The sequence below is a fragment of the Pipistrellus kuhlii genome, unplaced genomic scaffold (genome assembly GCF_014108245.1).
Source record: "Pipistrellus kuhlii isolate mPipKuh1 unplaced genomic scaffold, mPipKuh1.p scaffold_m20_p_58, whole genome shotgun sequence".
Lineage (NCBI taxonomy): Eukaryota > Metazoa > Chordata > Mammalia > Chiroptera > Vespertilionidae > Pipistrellus > Pipistrellus kuhlii.
In genome coordinates, this window is record NW_023425560.1 from 1371387 (window position 1) to 1394636 (window position 23250).

At 74.1% G+C, this 23250-nt stretch overlaps 3 protein-coding genes across 8 annotated transcripts in view; 2 read left to right on the forward strand and 1 right to left on the reverse strand.

Moving 5' to 3' along the window:
• RGS12 (regulator of G protein signaling 12) overlaps positions 1 to 3850 on the forward strand; it is a 76742-nt gene extending 72892 nt beyond the window's left edge. Inside the window, exon 19 of the transcript XR_006740213.1 lies at positions 3837 to 3850. The gene's annotated coding sequence lies outside the window, so the exon portion shown is untranslated. The remainder of the gene's footprint in view (positions 1 to 3836) is intronic.
• The window catches only part of LRPAP1 (LDL receptor related protein associated protein 1), a 35411-nt gene that overhangs the window by 6980 nt on the left and 5181 nt on the right, over positions 1 to 23250 (reverse strand). Inside the window, exon 8 of one of the 2 annotated variants that reach the window (XM_045574023.1) lies at positions 22959 to 23031. In XM_045574023.1, coding sequence (XP_045429979.1) covers positions 22969 to 23031 — 63 coding nt within the window. In that variant the 3' untranslated portion in view covers positions 22959 to 22968. Of the gene's footprint in view, positions 1 to 21739; positions 23032 to 23250 lie in introns of those variants that run through there. The other variant, XM_036417113.2, reaches the window with a different exon arrangement.
• DOK7 (docking protein 7) lies at positions 2154 to 17517 on the forward strand. Of its 5 annotated transcripts, none has more exons than XM_036417108.2 (7): positions 2154 to 2294; positions 2359 to 2404; positions 9760 to 9990; positions 10378 to 10578; positions 15218 to 15337; positions 15738 to 15857; positions 16024 to 17517. In XM_036417108.2, exons 1-7 carry the CDS (start codon positions 2241 to 2243, stop codon positions 16623 to 16625), a joined length of 1374 nt encoding a protein of 457 aa, XP_036273001.1. In that variant the 5' UTR covers positions 2154 to 2240; the 3' UTR covers positions 16626 to 17517. The 5 variants fall into 5 exon arrangements, with proteins under 5 accessions (XP_036273001.1, XP_036273004.1, XP_036273003.1 ...); XM_036417109.2 differs by having other exon boundaries at positions 2193 to 2270; XM_036417112.2 differs by having other exon boundaries at positions 2208 to 2294; positions 9785 to 9990.

The following is a 23250-nucleotide window of genomic DNA, read 5'->3' on the forward strand; positions in this document are numbered from 1 at the left end:
GCCTCCCGGCTGAGCGGGCTGTGGAGGAGCCGGCTCACAGCCGCTGAGGCTCGGGTCCGGGGCCCACCAGCTTTGCGCTCTGGAGGAGCCGTGCTGAGCCGGCGTGAGCGGCATCATCCGCAGGCCGCCCCAGGCTTGTTCCGGCCCCGGAGGCTGATGGCGCGGCGGGTCAGTGACTCTGCACCCTGGTTTGGGGGCCTCGGGGAGCCCGCAGGCGTCCGAGGGGAGCGGAGTGAGATGGAGGATCATTTCCCTGCTCCCTGCCTTTGGGGTCACCTCAGGGTTACAGGCCGCACCTTCTGACACCCCCATGCTGGCGTCTGGACCTCAGAATGGGACTGTCCGGAGAGAGGCCCTTTACAGAGTGACCAGTCCCCATGAGGCCAGGGTGGGCCCTGGCCCAGCACCGGTGTCCTTGTGAGGAAGGGAGGGGGGCGCAGACACACGGCCGTGTGAGTGCCTCCTGGGAAGGCAGCATCTGCAGCCAAGGAGCCTGGGCAGCGGCTCCCTCCCTGCGAGCATCGTCCGGGACCTGCCCGGACGGGGGCGCGTGTCCCTGGTGGAGCCCCCTCTGCGGTGCTGTGTTCCAGTGGCCGAGCACCCGGTGCACCCAGACCCCGCCAACGCCACTCCCCACACACGCACACGCCCCGGACAGGCATGGCCACTCGCCCCCCGCCCCGCCCCCCGCCCCGCCCCGGTCTGGAGGAGCCAGGGCTGCACCCGGGCCCCCACCATGACGCCTGTGAATAAACCGTCCGGCTTGTCCTGGCACGTTGGCCGCGAGGGCCCTGGCTGCTGGTCACACTATTTATTGTTTTTACGAGCTCTTTGCAGATTTGCTTCTGTTTCTGTTTAGGGTTGGACTTTTGTGTTTCCGTGTCAGACGGGCCTGTAAGCTCCTTCGGCCAGCCGGCCTCAGAGCGTGCGCTCGGAGCTCTCCCAGCCCAGCGGCCGGGCCGGCTCCGGGAGCTCTCCCAGCTGTCCTCGGCGTCTCTGAGGCCACTCATCCGCTGTGGGGCTCCGCCCACGTCGCCTGCTCACCCCCCTCCCCGCCCCAGCCCACTCCTGACGGCGGCACAAAGGGCTGGACTTCACAGTGACCGGGGGACACGCGGGCTGCAGCAGGAGCTGAGGCGCGGGGCCTGAGCCGGCCCAGCGTCCGCAGCGGGAGCCGCCCTGCGGCCCCGAGGGGACTCTGTCCCGCTGAGGCCCGTTTCCCGGCCGGCCCTCCGGGAGCAGGTGCAGGCGGGAGCTGGGCCGGGGCCAGCCCTCAAGAATGCAGGCACGTCCCTCCCGGCAGGATGACCAAGTGCAGGCGCCTGGGGGGCGGATGTGGCGGTGGCCTCAGTCCCCAGCCACCACCCGCCATGCCAGCTGTCCAGGGCAGCTGCGGGCAGACTGCTGGAGGCCATGCAGGCGATGCGGGCGGGCAGGGGCCAGAGCTTCCCCAGCCCTGCTCCACCTGGGCCCTGACCACATCCCAGGGCATCAGCTCAGGCTGGTGGCCCACAGGGACCTGCCGCCTCAGACCCCTGGGGCGGGGCCCTCTCAGACGCCAGCCACGCTCCCACCCGGTCCAGGCTCAGCCACTCGGCCGAGAGAATGAGCCAGACCTGTGGCTCTTGCTGCCCTGTGGGTTGCAGGGACCAGACACTGGCAGGAGCTGAACTGGGGTTTGCGCCCCAGGCCATGCGCTAGGACACCCCCCCTCCCGGGCCCCATCACCCCGCTGGGGAGTGGGGCGACCTCCGAGGGAGAGGAGAGGGGACTGAAGGGCGGGGCTGAGTCGCCCTAAAGTCAGTCTGCAGTCTGGGTGTTTGGGGACAGTCCTGGGCTACCGGAGGGCCGGGCGGGGGGCCAGGGCGGGGGGGGGGGCAGCTTCAGGCCGGGACGTGGGCAGGGGGGTGTCCGCTTTGCTTGGGGAGGGGAGCGCAGCGGCACCCGCCCGGAGCCTCCGACAGGCCGACAGGCCGAGCGCCCGCCCTGGGCCCCGCCCCGGCCGCCCCGCCCCGCCCCGGCCGCCCCGCCCCGCCCCGGCCGCCCCGCCCCGGCCGCCCCGCCCCGGCCGCCCCGCCCCGGCCGCCCCGCCCCGGCCGCCCCGCCCCGCCCCGCGCCGCCCCGCCCCGCCCCGGCCGCCCCGCCCCGCCCCGGCCGCCCCGCCCCGCCCCGCCCCGCGCCCCAGCTATTTTGAAAGTGACCCCGGGCGGCGGGCGGCGGCGGCGGCACCATGACAGAAGATGACCGAGGCGGCGCTGGTGGAGGGCCAGGTCAAGCTGCGGGACGGCAAGAAGGTGCGGCGCGCGGCGGGCGGGCGGGGGGCGGGCGCGGCGGCCGCTGACCCCTCTGTCCCCGCAGTGGAAGACTAGGTGGCTGGTGCTGCGCAAGCCGTCGCCCGTGGCAGGTGAGCGGGCGCCGGCCGGGCTGGGCGGGGTCCGGGTTAGCGGGGCGCCGGGCGCGGGGCGCCGGGAGCCGGGAGCCGGGAGCGGGCGGCGGCCTTGGCTGGGCGGCAGAGCGGGGCCAGCTCGCCCCAAATGCCCGAAATAGCCGGCGGCGCCGGGTGAGGCTGTAACCGGAGAGCGCGCGGCCTCGGCTCTGCCTCCTCCCGGAGCCGGACCCACCGCGGCCGGTGCGGGCCGAGCCGCCGCCTCGGACCCCAAGGCGCCGGCAGGCGGGGACCCCTTTAAGGCCTGCGGGGGCGGAGGGGGTGCGCATGGGGGAGCCGGCTACCCGTCCCCAGCCCACCGGGGCCAGAAAATTAGGATCTAGCAGAGGCCGGAGCCCATGGGTGGCCTGGCCTGCCCACCTGCCCGCTTTCCCGCCTTCCCGCCTCCTTCCCGCCTCCCCACCTGCCCAGGTAGAGCAGGGCCGGGCTGCGGGCAGGAGCAGGGTGCTTCTGAAATGGTCCCCTGGTGCGGGAGGGGGGGCACGGCCCTCCTGGAGGAGAGAATGGCCCACCAGGGGCACCCCCTCAGGGGCTCCCCCCCAGGCACAGCCCCTAGAGGCACCCCCCAGGCGCCGCCCTGAGCCTGAAGCTGGGCATCCTCCTCTGGGCGGTGGCTGGGCGGTGGGAGGGCCCCGGCTGCAGCTGCTGGGGAGACAGGTGCCCGGAGCCGCCGGGCCGGGCTGAGTGGGACGCTGGGGGAAGGCTGGCCGCAGCCTCCGGGAGCCGCTGCCTGTGCTTCCCGGACGGGTGGTGCCCCTGCTCTCCCGTCCCCTCCTCCGCCCTCCGCAGAGCCCGCTCCGGGCGCCTCGCTGATGCAGCCCCAGGCAAGACTCACTCCCTCCCCGCTGGGCCTCGGCTGCCCCCCGGGCCTGGCTCCCCGGCGTGGGGGTGGGGGGCTCCCCGCCTCTCATGCCGGCCCTGTGCCTGGTGCCCCAGGGCAGCCGGGGAGGGCGCGGGGCTGGAGGGCCCAGCCAGGCGCGGGCAGGGCGGGGACAGGCCCTGTGCGGGTGCAGGGCTCCGGCCAGCTGTGGTGAGCTGGCCTGTGCTGACCTGGGGTCCCCCGAAGAGCCGCCCTGGGGTTGGGGGGGTGGTGATTTCAGTCGGGGTGGCCTTCCTGCCAGTATCAGCTGCGAGTGAGCTCGGGTCTGGGGGGCCGGGGGCGTGTACGGGGCCCCCAGAGTCAGACTCAAGGAGCAGCCACGGGGAGAGCGGCAGCACCTGAGGGTGGGCACTCAGGCCTCGCGGGGCGGGGTCTGCCCCTCTGGGTGGCGCCCACCTGCCGGGTGAGGACTGCAGGCGCCTTAGACCAAGGCCGAGGCCCCACCATGTGCCGGTGCTGGGTGCGACCCATCGGGCCCCTCCCTGCCCGCCCTGAGCACCAGCTCCCCAGGGCTCGGGTGCGGGGAGCAGGTTCCATCCGGACTTCGCAGCTGAAGCCCCAGATCCTGGTGAGGCCACAGGGGAGCCTGGGAAGGAGGGGACCGCCCTGCCCTCATGTCTCACGGCGGCAGCAGGGTGCATGGGGCGGAGGGCACCGGGTCGGGTGCCAGGTGAGGCGGGCAGGCCTAGCGTACAGACCTGGTGGGCCTTCCCACAGGGCCTGACGCTTCTCGGCGTGTCCTGGCCTCGCCTCTGTCCGGGCAGGGGTGCGTGCCTGGCCCCTCTGGGCCCGGCCCACATGGGTGGCTCGCAGCGTCTCCCCTCCTCCAGGCTGAGGCTCAGGATGGTGTGGGGGGTGTCCCATGCGGCCGGAGCCTGGGGATGAGGCGCCCAGAGGCTCTGGGTCCCTCTCTGCCTCGCCCTGTGCGTACCCCGAGGCGCCCAGAGGCTCTGGGTCCCTCTCTGCCTCGTCCAGTGCGTACCCCGGGGGCTGCGTCCAGAGGCTCTGGGTCCCTCTCTGCCTCGCCCAGTGCGTACCCCGGGGGCTGCGTCCAGAGGCTCTGGGCCCCTCTCTGCCTCGTCCAGTGCGTACCCCGAGGCGCCCAGAGGCTCTGGGTCCCTCTCTGCCTCGCCCTGTGCGTACCCCGGGGGCTGCGTCCAGAGGCTCTGGGCCCCTCTCTGCCTCGTCCAGTGCGTACCCCGAGGCGCCCAGAGGCTCTGGGTCCCTCTCTGCCTCGTCCAGTGCGTACCCCGGGGGCTGCGTCCAGAGGCTCTGGGCCCCTCTCTGCCTCGTCCAGTGCGTACCCCGAGGCGCCCAGAGGCTCTGGGTCCCTCTCTGCCTCGTCCAGTGCGTACCCCGGGGGCTGCGTCCAGAGGCTCTGGGCCCCTCTCTGCCTCGCCCTGTGCGTACCCCGAGGCGCCCAGAGGCTCTGGGTCCCTCTCTGCCTCGTCCAGTGCGTACCCCGAGGCGCCCAGAGGCTCTGGGTCCCTCTCTGCCTCGCCCTGTGCGTACCCCGGGGGCTGCGTCCAGAGGCTCTGGGCCCCTCTCTGCCTCGTCCAGTGCGTACCCCGAGGCGCCCAGAGGCTCTGGGTCCCTCTCTGCCTCGTCCAGTGCGTACCCCGGGGGCTGCGTCCAGAGGCTCTGGGCCCCTCTCTGCCTCGTCCAGTGCGTACCCCGGGGGCTGCGTCCAGAGGCTCTGGGCCCCTCTCTGCCTCGCCCAGTGCGTACCCCGGGGGCTGCGTCCAGCCCCGAAGCCTCCAGGAGGGACCGCGTCTGGCGCCGCAGGGCTAGGGCGTTATAGGCAGAGCCTGCCCCCGGCCCCGCTGCCCCCCAGCCCCCCAACCGCCCAGCCCCCCGGCCCCGCTGACCCCCAGCCCCTCGGCCCCGCTGCCCCCCAACCCCCCGGCCCCTCGGCCCCGCTAACCCCCCAGCCCCCCAGCCCCGCTGCCCCCCCAGCCCCCCGGCCCCGCTGCCCCCCAGCCCCCCGGCCCCCCGGCCCCACAGCCCCCTCTCGGCCCCACAGCCCCCTCCCCGGCCCCCCAGCCCCCGGCCCCACTGCCCCCCGGCCCCCGGCCCCGCGGCCCCACAGCCCCCCGGCCCCACAGCCCCCCGGCCCCCCAGTCCCCCGGCCCACTGCCCCCCGGCCCCCCAGTCCCCCGGCCCCACTGCCCCCCGGCCCCACAGTCCCCCGGCCCCGCGGCCCACAGCCCCCCGGTCCCGCGGCCCCACAGCCCCCAGCCCCCCAGCCCCCCCGGCCCCGCTGCCCCCCGGCCCCCCCAACCGCCCAGCCCCCCGGCCCCGCGGCCCCACAGCCCCCAGGCCCCGCTGCCCCACAGCCCCCCGGCCCCGCTGCCCCCCAGCCCCCCGGCCCGCTGCCCCCCAGCCCCCAACCCCCCAGCCCCCCGGCCCCACAGCCCCCCAGCCCCCCAACCCCCCAGCCCCCCGGCCCCACAGCCCCCCAGCCCCCCAACCCCCCAGCCCCCCGGCCCCTCGGCCCCGCAGCCCCACAGCCCCCCTGCCCCGCTGCCCCCCTGCCCCGCTGCCCCCCGGCCCCCCGGCCCCACAGCCCCCGGCCCCGCGGCCCCACAGCCCCCCGGCCCCTCGGCCCCCCAGCCCCCCGGCCCCGCTGCCCCCCGGCCCCGCTGCCCCCCGGCCCCCCGGCCCCGCTGCCCCACAGCCCCCCCAGCTCCCCGGCCCCGCTGCCCCCCAACCCCCCAGCCCCCCGGCCCTGCTGTCCCCCAGTCCCCCGGCCTCCTGGCCCCGCTGCCCCCCAGCCCCCCGGCCCCTCGGCCCCCGCTGCCCCACAGTCCCCCGGCCCCTCGGCCCCACAGCCCCCAGCCCCCAGCCCCCCGGCCCTGCAGCCCCCCGGCCCCGCTGCCCCCCAGCCCCCCGGCCCCGCTGCCCCCCGGCCCCGCTGCCCCCCGGCCCCTCGGCCCCGTTGCCCCACAGCCCCCCGGCCCCTCGGCCCCACAGCCCCCCAGCCCCCCGGCCCCTCGGCCCCGCTGCCCCCCCGGCCCCTCGGCCCCCCGGCCCCGCTGCCCCCCGGTCCCCCAGTCCCCCGGCCCCGCAGCCCCCCGGCCCCGCTGCCCCCCAGCCCCCCGGCCCTGCTGCCCTGTGCATTCCCAACCCCCAGCCCTCCGGCCCCACTGCCCCCAGCTCCCCAGCCCCCAGCTCGCGGCCCCGGCGGCTGCCCTGTCTTCCCGGTCAGCGCAGAGGTGGGCACCCAAGCAGCCCCCGCCCTCACAGGCAGCCTGGCCGGGGGAGACTGGACCTGCTGGGTGAGGGGCAGGGGGCCCCCTCCGCTCTCAGCAGCACCTGCACAGCTGTCTGGGGAGGGGGAGGGAGCGTCCCAGGGCCTCCCGAGTGTCAGCGCTGCGGGTGGTCCCGGCTGGTGGTGATGGGTGATGCGGAGGGCTCCTGGCCCGGGATGCTCTGTGCCCGATGGGGTGAGGCGTGGGTCCTGGCCAGGCAGCAGCCTGGACAGTGTGGGTGCAGCAGGGGCCCCTCGGCTCCCAAATGGCTCTGCTCACATGGGGGCTGCCTGCCCAGGCCCGGGCGCCCGGAGCCTGTGTGCCCCCAGGCCTGAGTGAGCCCGCACGCCCTCCATGCCCAGGGGCACAGCCTGAACCCGGGTCCTGCCTGCACCAGCTGGTGAACGGGCCTGCACGGCCCACCGTGCCTCCTGGCTACCACTGAAGACCTGCAGGCCAGCCCGGCCAGCGGTGCCCGAGCCCCGCCACTCCCACCCCCGCCTCACCCTCGGCAGATCCCCGGCTCAGAGCCGCTGCTCTGAGGACACGCCTCAAGGTCACCGTGACCTCGGGGCTCAGTGGGGCGGCTGCTCCGGCCTCTGTCCCGGCTCCGGCCGGCCTCGTCCGCGTGTGGCCCTCCGTCTCCAGCAGCCTCGGGCCTGGTCTTCGCTGCAGGCGCCCCCTTCCCCGCCCCTAAAGGCCTTTGCCTGCTCATGACTCCCCAGTTATTTTCACACTCAGCTGCTGGGGGCACGCCGGCCTATGGCCTCTGCTCACGTGTCCAGGAGGCACCCAGCTCGGGCCCCGCCTCACCTGGCCCAGCATCCTTCCCTCTTGCCTCCCTCCTCCGCCTCCAGGAGGGCCTGAGTGAGGCCCCGGAGCTGTCGCCGTGGAGACCAGGCGGCCCGGCAGCACCTCTCTCTGCGGTCACCGCACCCCCTCTCCACACGCGGCCCGGCCAGGCCCCGGCTCCACGGGTGCAGCTGCATTTGTGGCTCAGTGTGAGGCCCCCACCCCAGGCGGCTGCCGGCCTCACCGCTGGGTAACATCCTGATAAAAGCCTGACCTGGACCGCGCTTCCCCTCCCCCTCAGGCAGGCCCCGCCCTCTGAGCCTTTGCACTGGCTGTTCCTCCAGCACGATGCTGTTCCCTGTGGGCTGCCGGGCTGGCTCCTTCCGTCACGCAGAAGCCAAAGTCTGTTCTCTGACGCTGAGCCCAGGTGCACCGCCCTGGGAGCCTGTCCCTCCCCATCACTCCCTCCGTCTCCTCTGTCCCGTCAGTGCCTGGCTGCCCGTGTCCCCTGGTCGCCCTGGGCAGGAGGAGGGCAGCGGCGGGGGGCAGGAGGCGGGAGGCTGCAGGGGGGGTGCAGGAGGCGGGAGGCTGCGGGGGGGGGGCAGGAGGCGGGAGGCTGCGGGGGGGTAGGGGGGAGCAGGAGCGGGAGGCCGCGGGGGCTGAGAGGCCGCGGGGGGCGGGAGGAGGCCCCGGGGGGCGGGAAGCCGCAGAGGGCGGGAGGAGGGCAGAGGCGGGAGGAGGCCGCGGGGGGGGGGGGCGGGAGGAGGGCAGCGGCGGGGGGCGGGAGATGGGAGGCTGCGGGGGGGGGGCAGGAGGCGGGAGGAGGCCGCGGGGGCTGAGAGGCTGCGGGGGGGCGGGAGGCCGGGGGGCGGGAGGAGGCCGCGGGGGGCGGGAGGAGGCCTCGGGGGCGGGAGGAGGCCGTGGGGGGCGGGAGGAGGCCGCGGGGGCGGGAGGAGGCCGTGGGGGGCGGGAGGAGGCCGCGGGGGCGGGAGGCTGTGGGGGGCGGGAGGAGGCCGCGGGGGCGGGAGGAGGCCGTGGGGGGCGGGAGGAGGCTGCGGGGGCGGGAGGAGGCCGTGGGGGGCGGGAGGAGGCCGCGGGGGCGGGAGGAGGCCACAGGGGGCGGGAGGAGGCCGCGGGGGCGGGAGGCTACCAGGGGGGGCGGGAGGCCGCGGGGGGCCGGAGGTGGGAGTGGCCCAGGGGACCCTGAGGGACTTGCAGGGTCCTGACAGGGCGTTCCTTTGCCTTTCTCACCAGAGCACCAGTCCTCCCACAGCCCCTCCCTCAGGGCTGGGGCGGGCGGAGCCTGGGCAGGTCCGTGGTCAGCGCGCACCTTCCCTGTGATTAGGGGCCTGATGTGCTCCGTGCTCGCCGGTGGGGGCGATGCCTGGCGGGGAGGGTGCTCCTGTGCGCAGGCGGCCAGGTCAGGGCCTCGGCGCCCGGTGCGTGTGCCCATTTCTCAGATGGATAGAGAGGCTCCCAGCACTGAGGGGACCACGGGGGCCGGGGCTGCGCCTGCCGCCCTGGGCTCCCCTCGCCCACGAGCAGTCCTCCCCGTCTCCTGCTGGTCCGTGACCACCGCTCCCCCATTCGTCCCCCCGCCGGGCGGCACGCTGGGACACGTTCCCGGGACACGCCTGTCGTGGGGCCGCCGCTGCCTCTCTGGGAGAGAACTTGGGAGAGAACGTGCTGGAACCTCTGGTGGGTTCTGTTTTTTGCATTTTCCTGATGGAAGCATTCTAAGCACAGTGGGCAGGTATTAGACAGGAGGTGAGGCCCAGCACTGTCCCCACGTGGGTCTGTCAGCACCCGCCGCCTGCTGTCACCCACGGGCGGAGGTGCATGGCGGGATGGAGTCTGCGGGTGGGCGGTGGCCTCCATGTCGCTCAGGTCCCCTTGCTCAGGCCGGACCAGCAGGAGCCAGCCAGCACCGCTGCTCATTGGGGCAGGGGAGGGGCAGAAACAGGCAGGGGCAGGGCAGAGGCAGGGCAGAGGCAGAAACAGGCAGGGGCAGGGAAGAGGCAGGGGCAGGGCAGAGGCAGGGAGAGGCGGGGGTTGGCTCTGCCAGTCAAGGATCAAAGCGGCAGCGCCCTGCTCTGCTCCCCTCAGCGATGTCTCCCGCTTTCCTGCAGGATTGGGGGGGGGGGCGCCCACTTAACTGGGAATGAGGCACCCTAACCAAAGACAGAGCTAGGGGTGGGGGCTGCACGGTGGAGGTGCAGCCGCATTTGTGGCTCAGTGTGGAGGCCCCCCACCCCCAGGCAGCTGCCGACTTCATCGCTGGGGTAACATCCTGAACCCCAGCACACGGAGGCGCCATGGCTAGTGGCCGGCTCTGGGTCGGGGTCACCCTGGGCGGTCTGGCTGGCCCTGATGCCCCGCCCCGCCCGCAGACTGCCTGCTGATGCTGGCCTACAGGGACCGGGCGGAGCGCGCCAAGGGCCTGCGGGAGCGCAGCAGCCTGACGCTGGAGGACATCTGCGGCCTGGAGCCCGGCCTGGCCTACGAGGGCCTGGCCCACACGCTGGCCATCCTGTGCCTGTCACAGGCCATCATGCTGGGCTTCGACAGCCGCGAGGCCATGTGCGCCTGGGACGCCCGCATCCGCCACGCCCTGGGCGAGGGTGAGTGCCTGCCGGCCTGGGCGGCCGCCGTCCCGAGGCCCATGGCGGGGGGTGGGGAGGGGGTCCCTTGGGATGCCGCGCAGGCTGCTGCCGCTCTCCCTGGGGAGCCCTCTCCGAGGGGGTGAGTGAGCTCCGCCCCAGGGAGACCCCGAACTGGAGAGGGGAGGGCCCGCGTCTGAGCGCCATCGCCAGGCACCAAACATTCCCCCGTTTCCCCGTCTGTGAGGCGGGCTGCTTCCTGAGGGCTGTGGGCGGCAGGAATGGGCAGGGCAGCCACTCCCAGGGCTTGCCTGCCTTGAAGGCCAGGGAGCTGAGGGCACCCCCATGGCTGGTGCTGCCCTCCGCCTCCCCCTGCCCCCGCTGATGCCCACTCCCTGCCCGGCTCAGTGCACAGGTTCCCCGTGACGGTGGCGCCGGGCACCAAGCTGGAGAGCGGCCCTGCCACCCTGCACCTCTGCAATGACCTGCTGGTGGTGGCCAGGGACGTGCCCCCGGCCGTGGCGGGCCAGTGGAAGCTGTCGGACCTCCGGCGCTACGGGGCCGTGCCCAACGGCTTCATCCTGGAAGGCGGGACCCGCTGTGGCTACTGTGAGTGCGGCCCCGCCCCGTCACACCGCCCGGTCACACCGCCCGGTCACACGGCCCGGTCACACCCTCCCCCACCCCCCGTCACACCGCCCGGTCACACCGCCCCGTCACACCGCCCGGTCACACCGCCCCGTCACACCGCCCGGTCACACCGCCCCGTCACACCGCCCGGTCACACCGCCCCTTCACACCGCCCCGTCACACCGCCCCTTCACACCGCCCCGTCACACCGCCCCGTCACACCGCCCCGTCACACCGCCCCTTCACACCGCCCGGTCACACCGCCCCTTCACACCGCCCCTTCACACCGCCCCGTCACACCGCCCCTTCACACCGCCCCGTCACACCGCCCCGTCACACCGCCCGGTCACACCGCCCCTTCACACCGCCCCTTCACACCGCCCCTTCACACCGCCCCTTCACACCGCCCGGTCACACCGCCCCTTCACACCGCCCCGTCACACCGCCCCTTCACACCGCCCCTTCACACCGCCCCGTCACACCGCCCGGTCACACCGCCCGGTCACACCGCCCCGTCACACGGCCCGGTCACACCGCCCCTTCACACCGCCCCAGTCACACCGCCCGGTCACACCGCCCGGTCACACCGCCCCTTCACACCGCCCCGTCACACCGCCCCGTCACACCGCCCGGTCACACCGCCCCGTCACACCGCCCCGTCACACCGCCTGGTCACATCGCCCGGTCACACCGCCCGGTCATACTGCCGAGCTGGCGGCTGGGACGGGTGGGCGGCCTGGGCAGTGTCTCAGACGCCCTCGGTGCTGAGTGAGGGGGCCTGCACGGCGCTGCGGGTGGCATCGAGGCCTGGGGGTCAGGACAGCCATGTCCGGGGCCGCGGTGCGGGAGCTGAGGTTTAATGAAGAGGAAGACGGCGCGGGCCACGCGGAGAAGCGCTCACACACAGGGTCAGGGCGGCCAGGCCGCCCGGGGAGGGAGGGGGGCCGTCCGGAGGCCAGCGGGGGGCGGTATGGAGGGCGGCGGGGGCGGTATGGAGGGCGGCGGGGGGCGGTATGGAGGGCGGCGGGGGGCGGCGGGGGGCGGCGGGGGGCGGTATGGAGGGCGGGGGGGGGCGGTATGGGGGGCGGCGGGGGGCGGTCCGGAGGGCGGCGGGGGGCGGTATGGAGGGCGGGGGGGGGCGGCGGGGGGCGGCGGGGGGCGGTCCGGAGGGCGGCGGGGGGCGGTCCGGAGGGCGGCGGGGGGCGGCGGGGAGCGGCGGGGGGCGGCGGGGGGCGGGCCGGAGGCCAGCGGGGGGCGGTATGGAGGCCGGCGGGGGGCGGTATGGAGGGCGGGGGGGGGCGGTATGGAGGGCGGCGGGGGGCGGTCCGGAGGGCGGCGGGGGGCGGTCCGGAGGCCGGCGGGGGCGGTCCGGAGGGCGGCGGGGGGCGGGATGGAGGCCGGCGGGGGGCGGTATGGAGGCCGGCGGGGGGCGGTATGGAGGGCGGGGGGCGGTATGGAGGGCGGGGGGGGCGGTATGGAGGGCGGCGGGGGGCGGTATGGAGGGCGGCGGGGGGCGGTATGGAGGGCGGCGGGGGGCGGTATGGAGGGCGGCGGGGGGCGGTCCGGAGGGCGGGGGGGGGCGGTATGGAGGCCGGCGGGGGCGGTATGGAGGGCGGCGGGGGGCGGTCCGGAGGGCGGCGGGGGGCGGTCCGGAGGGCGGCGGAGGGCGTGAGGCCTGCTCACGGCCGGCACACCTGGGCCTCGGGGACACTGGCCTCCCATGGGGCTGTGTCAGTGTCCCTGCCGAGACTAGTGGGGTCTGGCCGGCATGGCTGGCGGGTGTGGCATGGCTCCGGGGGGTGTGGCCTTGGGGTGGCAACTGCTGCTGCTGGGGCCTGGAGCCCCTTCTCTCCCCGACCTGGGGCCCGTGCTCCCGGCCAGGGCCCAGGCTCCAGTCTGCGGGGAGCCGGGAGGCCCGGCCCAGCAGCCTGTGTGAGGTGGCCCCAGGCCTGGGTACAGATGGAGGCAGGGCCTGAGTGGTGCCAGCTGTGCCCACTGACGGGGCTTGTTCCCAGCAGCTGTGGGGGGAGGGGCTATAGATTCCTGGCCCCTTAACAAGGTGGTGATTGAAGGGGGCACCGGAGGGGCAACGGGCTGTGAGGAGGGGTGAGGTGGGGGTGCAGCTGGAGCCCCACCCCAGTGCCAGCCCGTCTGAGCCTGGGCCCCGCCCCCTCTACCGACAGAGCGTTGGAGGGATGGAGGGAGGGAGGGACAGAAGGATGAGGGATGGAGGGACGGAGGAAGGGAGGGATGGAGGGAGGGATGGAAGGACAGAAGGATGGAGGGACGTTGGTGAGCTGCGGCCAGGGGACAGGAACCTGTCAGGTCAGGCGCGGAGCTGGAGGCCGGCTCTGAGGCCGGCGCTTGTGGCGGGTGTTGCTCTCGCCTCCGACCTGAGGGCCTGGCTTGGGGAGAGGCGGTCATCCCGCCTGTGGCCACGGAGGAGCTGGCCGAGGTGTCCTGGCTGCACAGGAGCTGGCGCGGAGTACGAGGTGGCCCAGGGAACGCCCAGCCCTGGGGGCAAGCCGCCGCCCCGCACAGCCCCCTCCCAGGGCTCTGGGTGCTCATTCCGGGTCCGCACGCTGGGCCTGCGCAGATGCCCCCTGCAGGTGAGGGAACGGGCGTGCAGCCCACGCTTGCCGTCTGCGTGCGAGGGAGCTGCGGGCGCACAGGGCGGACGGGCGGGAGCAGCGAGGCCATGGCTCCGTTCCCTCCGCAGAGGCCGCCCGAGGGCCTCACCCTCCCTCCTGCTGAGCATTCCTGTCCTGCCAGGGGCTCTAGGCACGTGGCTTCTGCACACCCCCCAACCCTCACCCTCCCGTCCTCCCTCCCTGCTCCACGGGCTGGCTGCGCTGTGCCTAGTCGGGTGCGGGGGACTCGGCCTCCGGGCGCCCAGCCTCCCGCCCTCAGGCTGCTCCACGCCCAGGAGCACCCCTCCCGCATGGGAGCCCGCGGGCAGCAGGACGAGCTGTGCTCGGCCGCAGCGGGCGCTGGCAGAGGCTGGCAGACGCGGGGAATGCTTGCGGCTCCCCTCGTACTGTGGTTTTTTATAGTCGGGGGACTGGCTGTGCCCTGTGGCTGCCAGCTGCCGGGAGCTGGGATTAGACGCCTGGCCTGTGGTGGGCGCCATGGGCGGGCGGGCGGCTGGGCCTCGGGGGTCCCTGTGGGGGCCCGGCCAGCGCCCACTCCTGGGCCCTGTGGGCCTCCGCTTCCCGTCTCTGCAGCAGCAGGTCGCAGGCCGGGGCACTGCATCGACCCAGGGCCCTGACTCCGTGCCAGGCCCTCAGCGGGCGGCAAGTGGCACTGCCAGGGGCGGGGCTGCTCTTGGCGCCGGGACCTTTCTCTGGGCCGCGGGCATTCCTGAGCGCTGAGGCCACCACTCAGCACCCGTGACTGTGACCGACATCCCATTCACCGAGGGATTCATTCACCGGCCGCTCACCCCGCCTGCCCTCTGCCCTGTGCGCCTCCACAACAGAGCCCAGGCCCCCTGCCCCGGGCCCCCCTGCCCCAGGCCCCCTGCCCCCCTGCCCCGGGCCCCCCCTCTGCCCCGGGCGCCCCTGCCCCAGGCGCCCCTGCTCCGGGCCCCCTGCCCTGGGCCCCCCCTCTGCCCCAGGCCCCCTTCCCCGGGCCCCCTGCCCCGGGCCCCCCTGCCCCAGGCCCCCCCCTGCCCCGGGCCCCCCCCCTGCCCCAGGCCCCCCTGCCCCCGGGCCCCCTTCCCCGGGCCCCCCTGCCCCGGGCCCCCCTGCCCCAGGCCCCCCCCCTGCCCCGGGCCCAACCCCCGGCCCCAGGCCCCCCTGCCCCCGGGCCCCCTGCCCCGGGCCCCCCCTCTGCCCCAGGCCCCCTGCCCCGGGCCCCCCTGCCCCAGGCCCCCTGCCCCCCTGCCCCGGGCCCCCCCTCTGCCCCGGGCCCCCCCTCTGCCCCAGGCCCCCTTCCCCGGGCCCCCCTTCCCCGGGCGCCCCCCTGCTCCGGGCCCCCCTGCCCCGGACCCCCTGTCCCAGGCCCACCTGCCCCGGGCCCCCCCTGCCCCAGGCCCCCTGCCCCCGGCCCCCCTGCCCCGGGCGCCCCCTCTGCCCCGGGCCCCCCCTCTTCCCTGGGCGCCCCCCTGCCCCAGGCGCCCCCTCTGCCCTGGGCCCCCCCTTCCCCGGGTGCCCCTGCTCCGGGCCCCTCTGCCCCAGGACTCCCCTCTGCCCCAGGCCCCCTGCCCCCGGCCCCCCTGCCCCCTCTGCCCCAGGGCCCCCCTCTGCCCCAGGGCCCCCCTCTGCCCAGGGCCCCCCCTCTGCCCCGGGCGCCCCCCTCAGATGAACTCGGAGATGTGGGGGCTGCTGGGCTCCCCGTGCAGCCAGGACAGACACCTCAGCCAGCTCCTCCGTGGCCACAGGGAGACCCCCTCCACCCCCACCCATTGGGTCACGCAGGAAGGGGTGCGCGCAGGAGGGGGGTGCACACAGGAGGGGGTGCGCTGGTCCCAGGACGAGGGCGTTTGAAGGACGTGGGGCTGTGGAACTGGGACATCCCGGCGGGGGGGAGGGAGGAGGAGCGGTGGGGGGCAGAAGACGCTCCGGGCTCTGCTCAGGGGTCCGCCTCTGGCCGGCCGGGCTGACGGCTGTCCCCGCAGGGGCCGGCGTCTTCTTCCTGTCCTCCACGGAGGGGGAGCGGATCAGCTTCCTGTTCGACTGCATCGTGCGAGGCATCTCCCCGAGCAAGGGCCCCGCCGGGCTGCGGCCGCTGCTCCCAGGTGCGTGGGGAGCGGTCCCCGGGAGGGGTGCCCGGCCTCTGCCCTGCCCCCCGCCCCCAGGCCCAGGCCTCCTCCCCTGCGGGCTGGCGGCGTGGACAGCGGTGTCAGCCGGAGCCCGGCCGGGGGCTCCGGGGCCCGGAGGGCGCGGGGCCGGGCTGCAGGCGTGGGCCGCCCGGGGCTCCCTTCGCCGCCGTGGCCGCAGCGCCCTCTGCTGGCGCGGCCCTGCCCTGCGGCCCAGGCGGGTGCGGTGCGGGCCGCGGCGGCGGCTCCCAGGTCACCTCGGCGGCCTGGCGCGGGGGCGGCAACCGGGGCGCGGGGCTGGGCTTGGGTCCGGGGCGGGCAGGGCCGCTGCGGGGCCCTGGCGGGAGGCCTGCTGCCTCTTGTGGTTCCTCCGCCGCAGACGCGGGCGCCGGGGGAGCCGCCGCCGCGGAGGAGCGCGTGGCCCTGGAGGCGCTGGAGGCCCTGCAGCTGGAGAAGCGGCTCAGCCTGCTGTCCCACTGCGGCCGCCCGGGCAGCGGAGGTGGGCGCGCGGCGGGCCTCCGCCCGCTGGTCCCCTCGGTGCTCCCCACCCTTCACCCGTCCGTCCCCTCCTGCCCCGCACTGGGCGCCAGGGCGGAGGGGAGGCCGGGGCGGTTGGGGGGGCGGGGAGGTCCCGCTGCCAGCGCCGCGCCCCTCCCTCCGCGCAGGGGACGACCGCAGCCTGTCCAGCTCGTCCTCGGAGGCCAGCCACTCGGACGTCAGCGCCGGCAGCCGGCTGGCCGCGTGGCCGGAGCAGTCCTCGTCCTCCTCCGCCAGCGCCTCGCAGGAGGGCCCGGGGCTGGCGGCCCCCGCGCTCGGGGAGGCCGCGCCGGGCGCGCCCCGGCCGCCGCCCCGGCCCCCGCGGCCGCGGCAGCTGCAGGAGCTGGGCCGCCAGGGCTCCTCGGACAGCGGCATCGCCACGGGCAGCCACTCCTCCTACTCGGGCAGCTGCTCGTCGTGCGCGGGCAGCAGCCTGGACGTGTGGCGCGCGGGCGAGGAGCTGGGCTCGCAGCTCAGCCTGCCGCCCGGGGCCGAGCCGCGCCTGTGCGCCTGCGCGCCCGCCGCCGAGTACCAGGTGCCGGGCGCCCCGCGGCCGCACTACGACACGCCCCGCAGCCTGCGCCCCGCGCCCCGCGCCCCGGGCGGCCCCCCGCCCAGCCCGGCCCCCCGAGAGCCCTGGGAGGCGGGCGGCCTGCGCGCGGGGCCCCCGCCGGCTGTCTTCGCCCCGTGCGCGGCCTGCGGAGGACTCAAGGTAAAGCCCCCGCCCTGAGGCGGGCCGGCCGCCCGCACGTGCGGCCCGGGGGCGGGCGGGGGCGCCGGCACCGCGGGGACCCGCAGGACCGGGCGGCCCGCCTGGCGCTGCTGGACGTGCCTCTGGCCTGCGGGGCGAGGGGCGGGGCCCGCGGGGGATGGGGCGGGGAGGGGCGGGGCCTGGCCCTGCGGGGGCCCAGAGGCACCCCCCGCCCGTCCGCTGCTGCCCGGACAGCCGGAACCCCCCCGCTCTGCTCGGCCGGGTCCCTCCCGGTCGCGCAGGCACCGCCTTGGTCAAGTCCCTCCGTGGCAGCTCCAGTCACACGTCCCGCCCCGGGACGCGAGCCCGAGATAGCCTCGCTGTGCGCCCAGTGCAGGGCGAGCCTTCCCTTGTCCCGCTGCTCCTCGGACCCGGACCCGGACCCACACCCACCCCTCCAGCGGCCTGTCCGGTGCGGAGGAAACTGAGGCTCAGGAGGCACAGGGACTGTGGGACCGCCCTGGGCTCTCCCACCCCAACAGCCTCCCGACGGCCCGGCGGGCGGGTCCTGGAGCCTCCCAGGGCCCAACTGCCAAGGGGCGGGAAGGCGGCCGTGCGGGGCCTGTCCCTCTGCCCGGAGGGCCTGCCCCTCTGCCCGGAGGGCCGGGCCTGCTTGGGCCCTGGCGGCCGCTCCGCTGCTGCATGGAGCCTGCCTGCCTGGCTGTACGTCCGCTCCGTTTCCGAGGCACCGAGCGGCCGGCCGGACCCACGATCCTGGGCTCGGGGCGCCTGGTCCCTCCGGCCTCTCTGGCATCCCGGCCCGTGCTGCTTCTCACGTCACTGTCGCGGAAGACGTTGTTGCTCTGACATTTTTAAAGCCTGAGTTTGTAACGAGTTCTTACTTAGACCGGAAATAAAACCTTCTTTTCCTACCGCCTCCTGTTCTGTTTGGCCAGCGCTCCCGCCCACCTGCCCCACTGGGACCCAGGGGTCGGGGCGCCTGTTTGGCCGCTTTAGGCCTCAACGCGCCGCTTCTGACAGCCTCTGGGGCTCGTGTGTGTGCACACGTGTATTGTATGTTATGCGGCTGTATGTGCACCCATGTATATGCCCATCTGCATGCACGTGTGGTATGTGACATGTCCATGTGCATGCAGCATGCGTGCATGTATTTTGGCATGCCTGTGCACGATTGGTGTGCGCATGTGTGTGGTCTGTATGATGCCTGTGCACATATGTGGTCTCTGCGTGTTCACTGGAGACCACAGTGAGGTCCGCAGAGGCCCCTGGGGCACAGACAAGTGGCTGCCGGTCCAGGGGAGGTGGACAGGCGTGTTCTGGGCCAGGGAGGGTGCTGGCTCGGAGCCCGCTGCCCTCATGGGTGGTGAGCTGCAGGGACCCACCACGGTCTCTGCCCCACGTCCTGTCCTGTCCTCCCCTTCACCCCCTTTACACTCGGGGATGGGCCCTGCGGCACTGCGGGTGGGCAAGGCGGGCTTTGGGGAGAGCGAGGCCCTCCTATTGGCCAGGGGCCCGGAAGTCACTCCACCTGTCTGAGCCTCAGTCTCCTCCTGCACAGAAGGGCCTGCAGGCCTGGCTCCGGGCACAGGGAGAGGGTGCACGGGGACAACATGGTGCCTTAGAGGCGTGTTGCCGGGGTTATTACAAACGTGGCCATTGTCACCTCCGCCCAAAGGGACCCCCGCACACTGCTTGCACACCCACTGGGCGAGACCCCGGGGCTGGGCTCAGTCCTGCCAAAGCCCCCCGGGCCTCTGTCCCCAAGTCCCTGTCCACAGACAGGGCCAGTGTTCCGACCAGAGCAGACTGAGGCCCCAGAGGTTGTGTGAGTTGCCTTCTTTGCCCTAACCCTAATGTTCACCCTAGCCCTAACCCTAAACTTACCTCTCACCCTTCCCTCACTGTAACCCTAGCTCCAACACCATAAGCCTACATGAACCCCTCACCCTCATGTTCACCCTAACCCTAACACTAAACCTAACACAGGATCACCCTAGTTTAGCTCTAGCCCTAAACTAACCCTACAACAGCTCCAACCCGAATGCTAGCTCTACCCCTGATCCTAACACTAACCATAAAACATCCTAACCTTAAACCCAACCCTAACAGTTTCAATCTTAACTATAATCATAGCCCTAACCCTAAATCAGGTGCAATCCTAACCCTGGTCCTAGTCCTAACCCTCACCTCCTCACCTTCACGGGCATGGCCTCTGACCTGTGGCTGTGGCCTTCGGGCCCTTGGGGCCAGGCACCTCTTGCCTCGGGCTCCCCCTGGGTCCCAGGATGGCCCAGGTGGGCGGGGCCCCCAGCATAGTCTCCTGGGCCCGCCCTCCCTCCTGTGAGCACCTGCTGCCGCCTCCACCCCAGGGTGGTGGGTGCGTGGGGCTTCCTGCCAGCGCAGGGCTGGGGCACCTCAGGAGCCCTGAGCCCTGTCCCGATTCTGCCTGTGCCTGCCCTGCGGCCCCCAGGGAGGGACGCCTGCGGCGCCGGCACCTGCAGTGCCCCCCCTCCCCACCCCCACGCAGGGTTTGATGGGCACCTGCAGGACTGGCCTCCTGGAGGGCATGGCCTGCCTCGGTGTGGGAGGTCAGGCCCTGGCGGAGACCCAGCACAGGGCGCCTGTAGCCGGGCGCGCAGCCTGGCCCCGACCGGGGAGGGGCGCGGGGAAGGGCGTGCTGAGCCCGGCAGCCCCTCGCCTTCCCAGAGAGCAGGCCAGGCACCCCGCCAGCTCCCAGCCCCACCTCAACACCCGCTGCTGGGCGGCCCTCTTCTGGCACTGTCCGGCCCTGCCCTGCCCCTCCCGGGCCAACGCCTACGGGGACCGGGAGACGGAGGCCCTGGGCGGTGGCTGTGCCAGCCAGGGGCCCCTCATCCGGTCAGAGTCCCCTGGCTGCAGCCACCGGCGCCCCTTCCTCTCTGGCTCTGTCCATGCCAGGAGAGTCCCGGCTGACAGGCCTGCATGCCAGCCTCGTCCCCGGGAGCCGGTGGCTGCAGCCAGACAGCCACGTCCAGCTCAGCGGGGCAGGTGGCCTGGCACATGCTCTCCCCACGGGCCTGTGGGTGTGGGGCAGAAGGCGAGTCCGGGGGCACACTGAGGGGCCCGGGCTGGTCTCCCGGGGGCGCCTGGTCCCTCCCGAGGCGCCCTTGGGGCCAGCTCCCGGCACGGCTGACCCAGCTCTCTCTGGTCTAGGGAGCCGCCGCCTCACCCTCTGCGCCTGACCCGCCCAGGTAGGTCAGCCCAGGCCCAGCTGGCGCACAGGATGGGAGGGACGCAGAGTGCCTGAGGCCGTCCTGGAGGAGGTGTCACTATGGGTGGACGTGTGGGCTCGGGAGGGCCCCCGAGACCTGGAGTAGGCGGTCACCCGGGACAGCCCAGGGGCCTGGACCGAGTAGTGTCTGCGTGGCAGGAGCGGGGTGCAGGGACCTGGGAGGGAGTGGCCGGGAGGGGTGGTCGGGGGGTTAGGGTAGAGGGTGGGTGGCATGCAGGGGCCAAAGACAGAGGGTATGGTCATTGGGCTGCAGTGGGCACTGGGGGTGAAGGGGCGGGAAGTCAGGGAGGGACATGGCCCTGGAGGAGTTGGGGGGGGGGCTCTGGGAGCCCTTGGGGGGCGCCTTAGCTCTCAGCCCGGGACTCACAGCCCGTCCCTGCAGGAGGCACGGCGCCCGGCGCCCGCTTGCGTGACCGTCCCCGCCAGCCCTCCCTCCACCAAGCAGCTGCACTACCTGGGCCTGGAGCTCCCTGAGGCGGGCGCGGGCCTGCGAGGTGGGTCGCCACGGGCCACGGCCTAACCTGGCACTGGGCCCTCCTGTGAGCTGGGCTCCCGCCCCGCCCCCTCCCCGCTCAGGTCCTGCTGGGGGGAGGGCGTGGTGGGACCCCAGCCCCGCACCCCTCCCACCAAGGCCCCTGGGGGAGTGGCTTCTGGACCCGGGCCGGCTCACCGGGCCGCTTCCAGGGGCCGCTTCCTCAGGCTACAGATCGACGCGGCGGCCTGGAGGGCGGGGGCCCAGCACGCACAGGCCCGCGAGCACGGCCGGCCCAGCTGGCGCCCAGGAGGAAGGGGGCCCCGCGCTGAGCGGCGTTGCCAGGACGGCGTGGCCCGTGGTGAGCAGTGGCCACGGGGCCCAGCCCAGAGGTCTGCTCCGGGGCTCCCGCCTGCTGGCCCCAGGGGGACATGGCTGGTGCCGGGCTCCGGGGCTGCCTGCCCTTCTCCCGAGCGATGAGTGAAGCCACGTCCCGCCCAGGCCCCGCCAGCCCAGCACCCTGGGCACTGCCGCCCCGCACTCGGGGCGGTGCCTCTGGAGGAAGACGGGCAGCCGCGGGCCAGGGCAGAGGGGGGTCTGGGCACCAGGAGGGCGGCTGCCGTGTGGGCAGGAGACACGAGTGTGGACGACCACTGACACATGAACCCAGGGGACAGAAACTATTCAAACAACGACCCAGAAGCCTGTTCACAGCAGCGTGAGGTGCCTGGTTCTCAGGAGTGTGTCCGGGGAGAGCAGAGAGGGCCCGAGCAGCGCCCACGGCCGGAGCCCAGTGTTGCTAGGACGCCAGTACCAGCCCGAGGTCAAGGCCATCCTGAAGCCCAGAAGCCGATTCCAAACGCACGTGGAAAAGCGAGTTCCCTCGTGGCCGGGGCAGACGGATGCGCTCCTTCCGCGTCCGGCTGGCTGATCAGCGCGGAGCACAGTGGGCAAGACTGCGGCCCTCCCCCAGCTTCTGAGAGACGCCCGCCCGCCCGGCCACAGGGAGGGCTCCCTGACAGGTGGGGCGTCGGTTCAGATGAAGCTACAGTGACAGAAGAGCGTGGCCGCCCTGGCCGGTTAGGTCAGTGGTCAGAGCGCTGGCCTGCGAACCTAAGGATGGTGGGCTTGATTCTGGTCAAGGGCGAACACCCCAGTCGGGATGCATGTGGATGTTCCTCCTGAAAATGTCCTCGGTGAGGATTAAAGGAAGAGGGATGCCCTCCAGGGGGCTCTGCCTGTGCTGTGGCGGCCACGGGGGCACCAGGACTGTGACCTCCTCCAGTGCTGGCTCACACCGACCAGAGGGACCAACCGCCACCGAAACTGGGCCCCGGCCGGCACCCCTTCCCACTGGCCCGGGGTGCCCGGCCAGAGGCTCCCGCCCACGTCACTGTCCAGCGTGACGCACACCCACCCACTCACAGCGAGCGCGTGACCTCCAGTGGCAGCCGGGATGGGACACCAGACCAGGCACTTCCGGAGACGGGGCCAGTGTGCACGTGCGGGCGCGCACACACACACGCACACACACACACACACACACACACTACCAGCATCATCTAAGGCACAGAGGCACACACCTGTACACACGCGCATGCACATACATGCACTGCCAGCATCTAAGGCAAGAGGCCCACACCCGCACACATGCGCACACCCAAACCGCACACCGGTGGCTTAAATTTTATTTCTTTCCTGTTGGCGGGAAACCAAGAGGAGCAGACTGGTGTCTGGAAAGCCACCACCCCGCTCGGCAGGAAGAGGCCCCCCCCCCCCCCCCCCCGTGGGGCTCCCTCCTCAGCCCAATCACCCCCAGGACCACCCCCAAACCCCACACGCTGGGGCTGGGCTCAGTAGCTGAACGTGGGGGTCACAAGCCAAGTGGCGAGCTACAGGAGTGTGGGGGGTGCTGGGGGGCCCCACGTCCCGGGACAACACACGCTGGAGGCGGTCTGCGCGCTCCCGCCCACCTCAGCATCTCCTCCTGGAGCAGGAACCACCACCCACCCGGTCGGAAGACAAGCTGTCAGCAACTCAGGTAAACTGAGTCCCACGTCCCCTCTGCTCACCTCCATGTCCCAGGCCCAGACTGGTCCCAGGCCTCTTACTGGCCGGCACAGGGCACGGCTCTGGGCCCCTGGCACTGACCTCGGCACAGCCCCAGCAGGAAGGGGCCCCTCCTGGCACCCCGTCCCCACGGACACTAGCGCGCTGCCTGGGTTCCTCCAACAAGGCAGAGCTTCCTCCAGGGCCAACGGGGAAGGTGCCCCTAGACCACCCGAGGCCCCTCCCCCGGGTGCCCGCAGGCTGAGAACACCTCCCTCCTCTCAGGCACCAGGGAGGACGGCGTGGGGGCGGGATGGGAGGGGGGCCTCCCAGCTGGCAGTGCCGGAGCCACGGTGGGGGAGGCCGAGCGGCAAACACAGTGAGAGACGGGCAGCGGGTCACGGAGAATCAAGTACCATCATTGCCACGGCTTCCCACCGGCCCCCGTGGAGGGTCAGGGCCCCGCAGTGACGCTGCAGCAAATCAGCACTCAGTGCGGGGCAGCAGCCTGCTGGTCCCGGGTCCCGCTCACGCGGACGCCCCCGAGGGTGGGCCACGCCGGCCGGTCCTCAGAGCTCGTTGTGGCGCGCCCGGGAGATGCGGCCCGACAGGTCCTGCAGGTGCTTCTTCACCTGCGGAGCGGAGCACGGAGAGCGGCGGTGAGCGGGCAGGGGACGGGCGGAGCGGGCAGGGGACGGGCGGAGCGGGCAGGGGACGGGCGGAGCGGGCAGGGGACGGGCGGAGTGCCATGCTGCCGTCACCTCCCCGTCTCCTCCCAGAGGTGCCAGAGTAAGTCATCATGCCAGCCCGCAGCCCCCCTCCCCGGTGGGTGCCCCCTTCCCCCCTGTGTA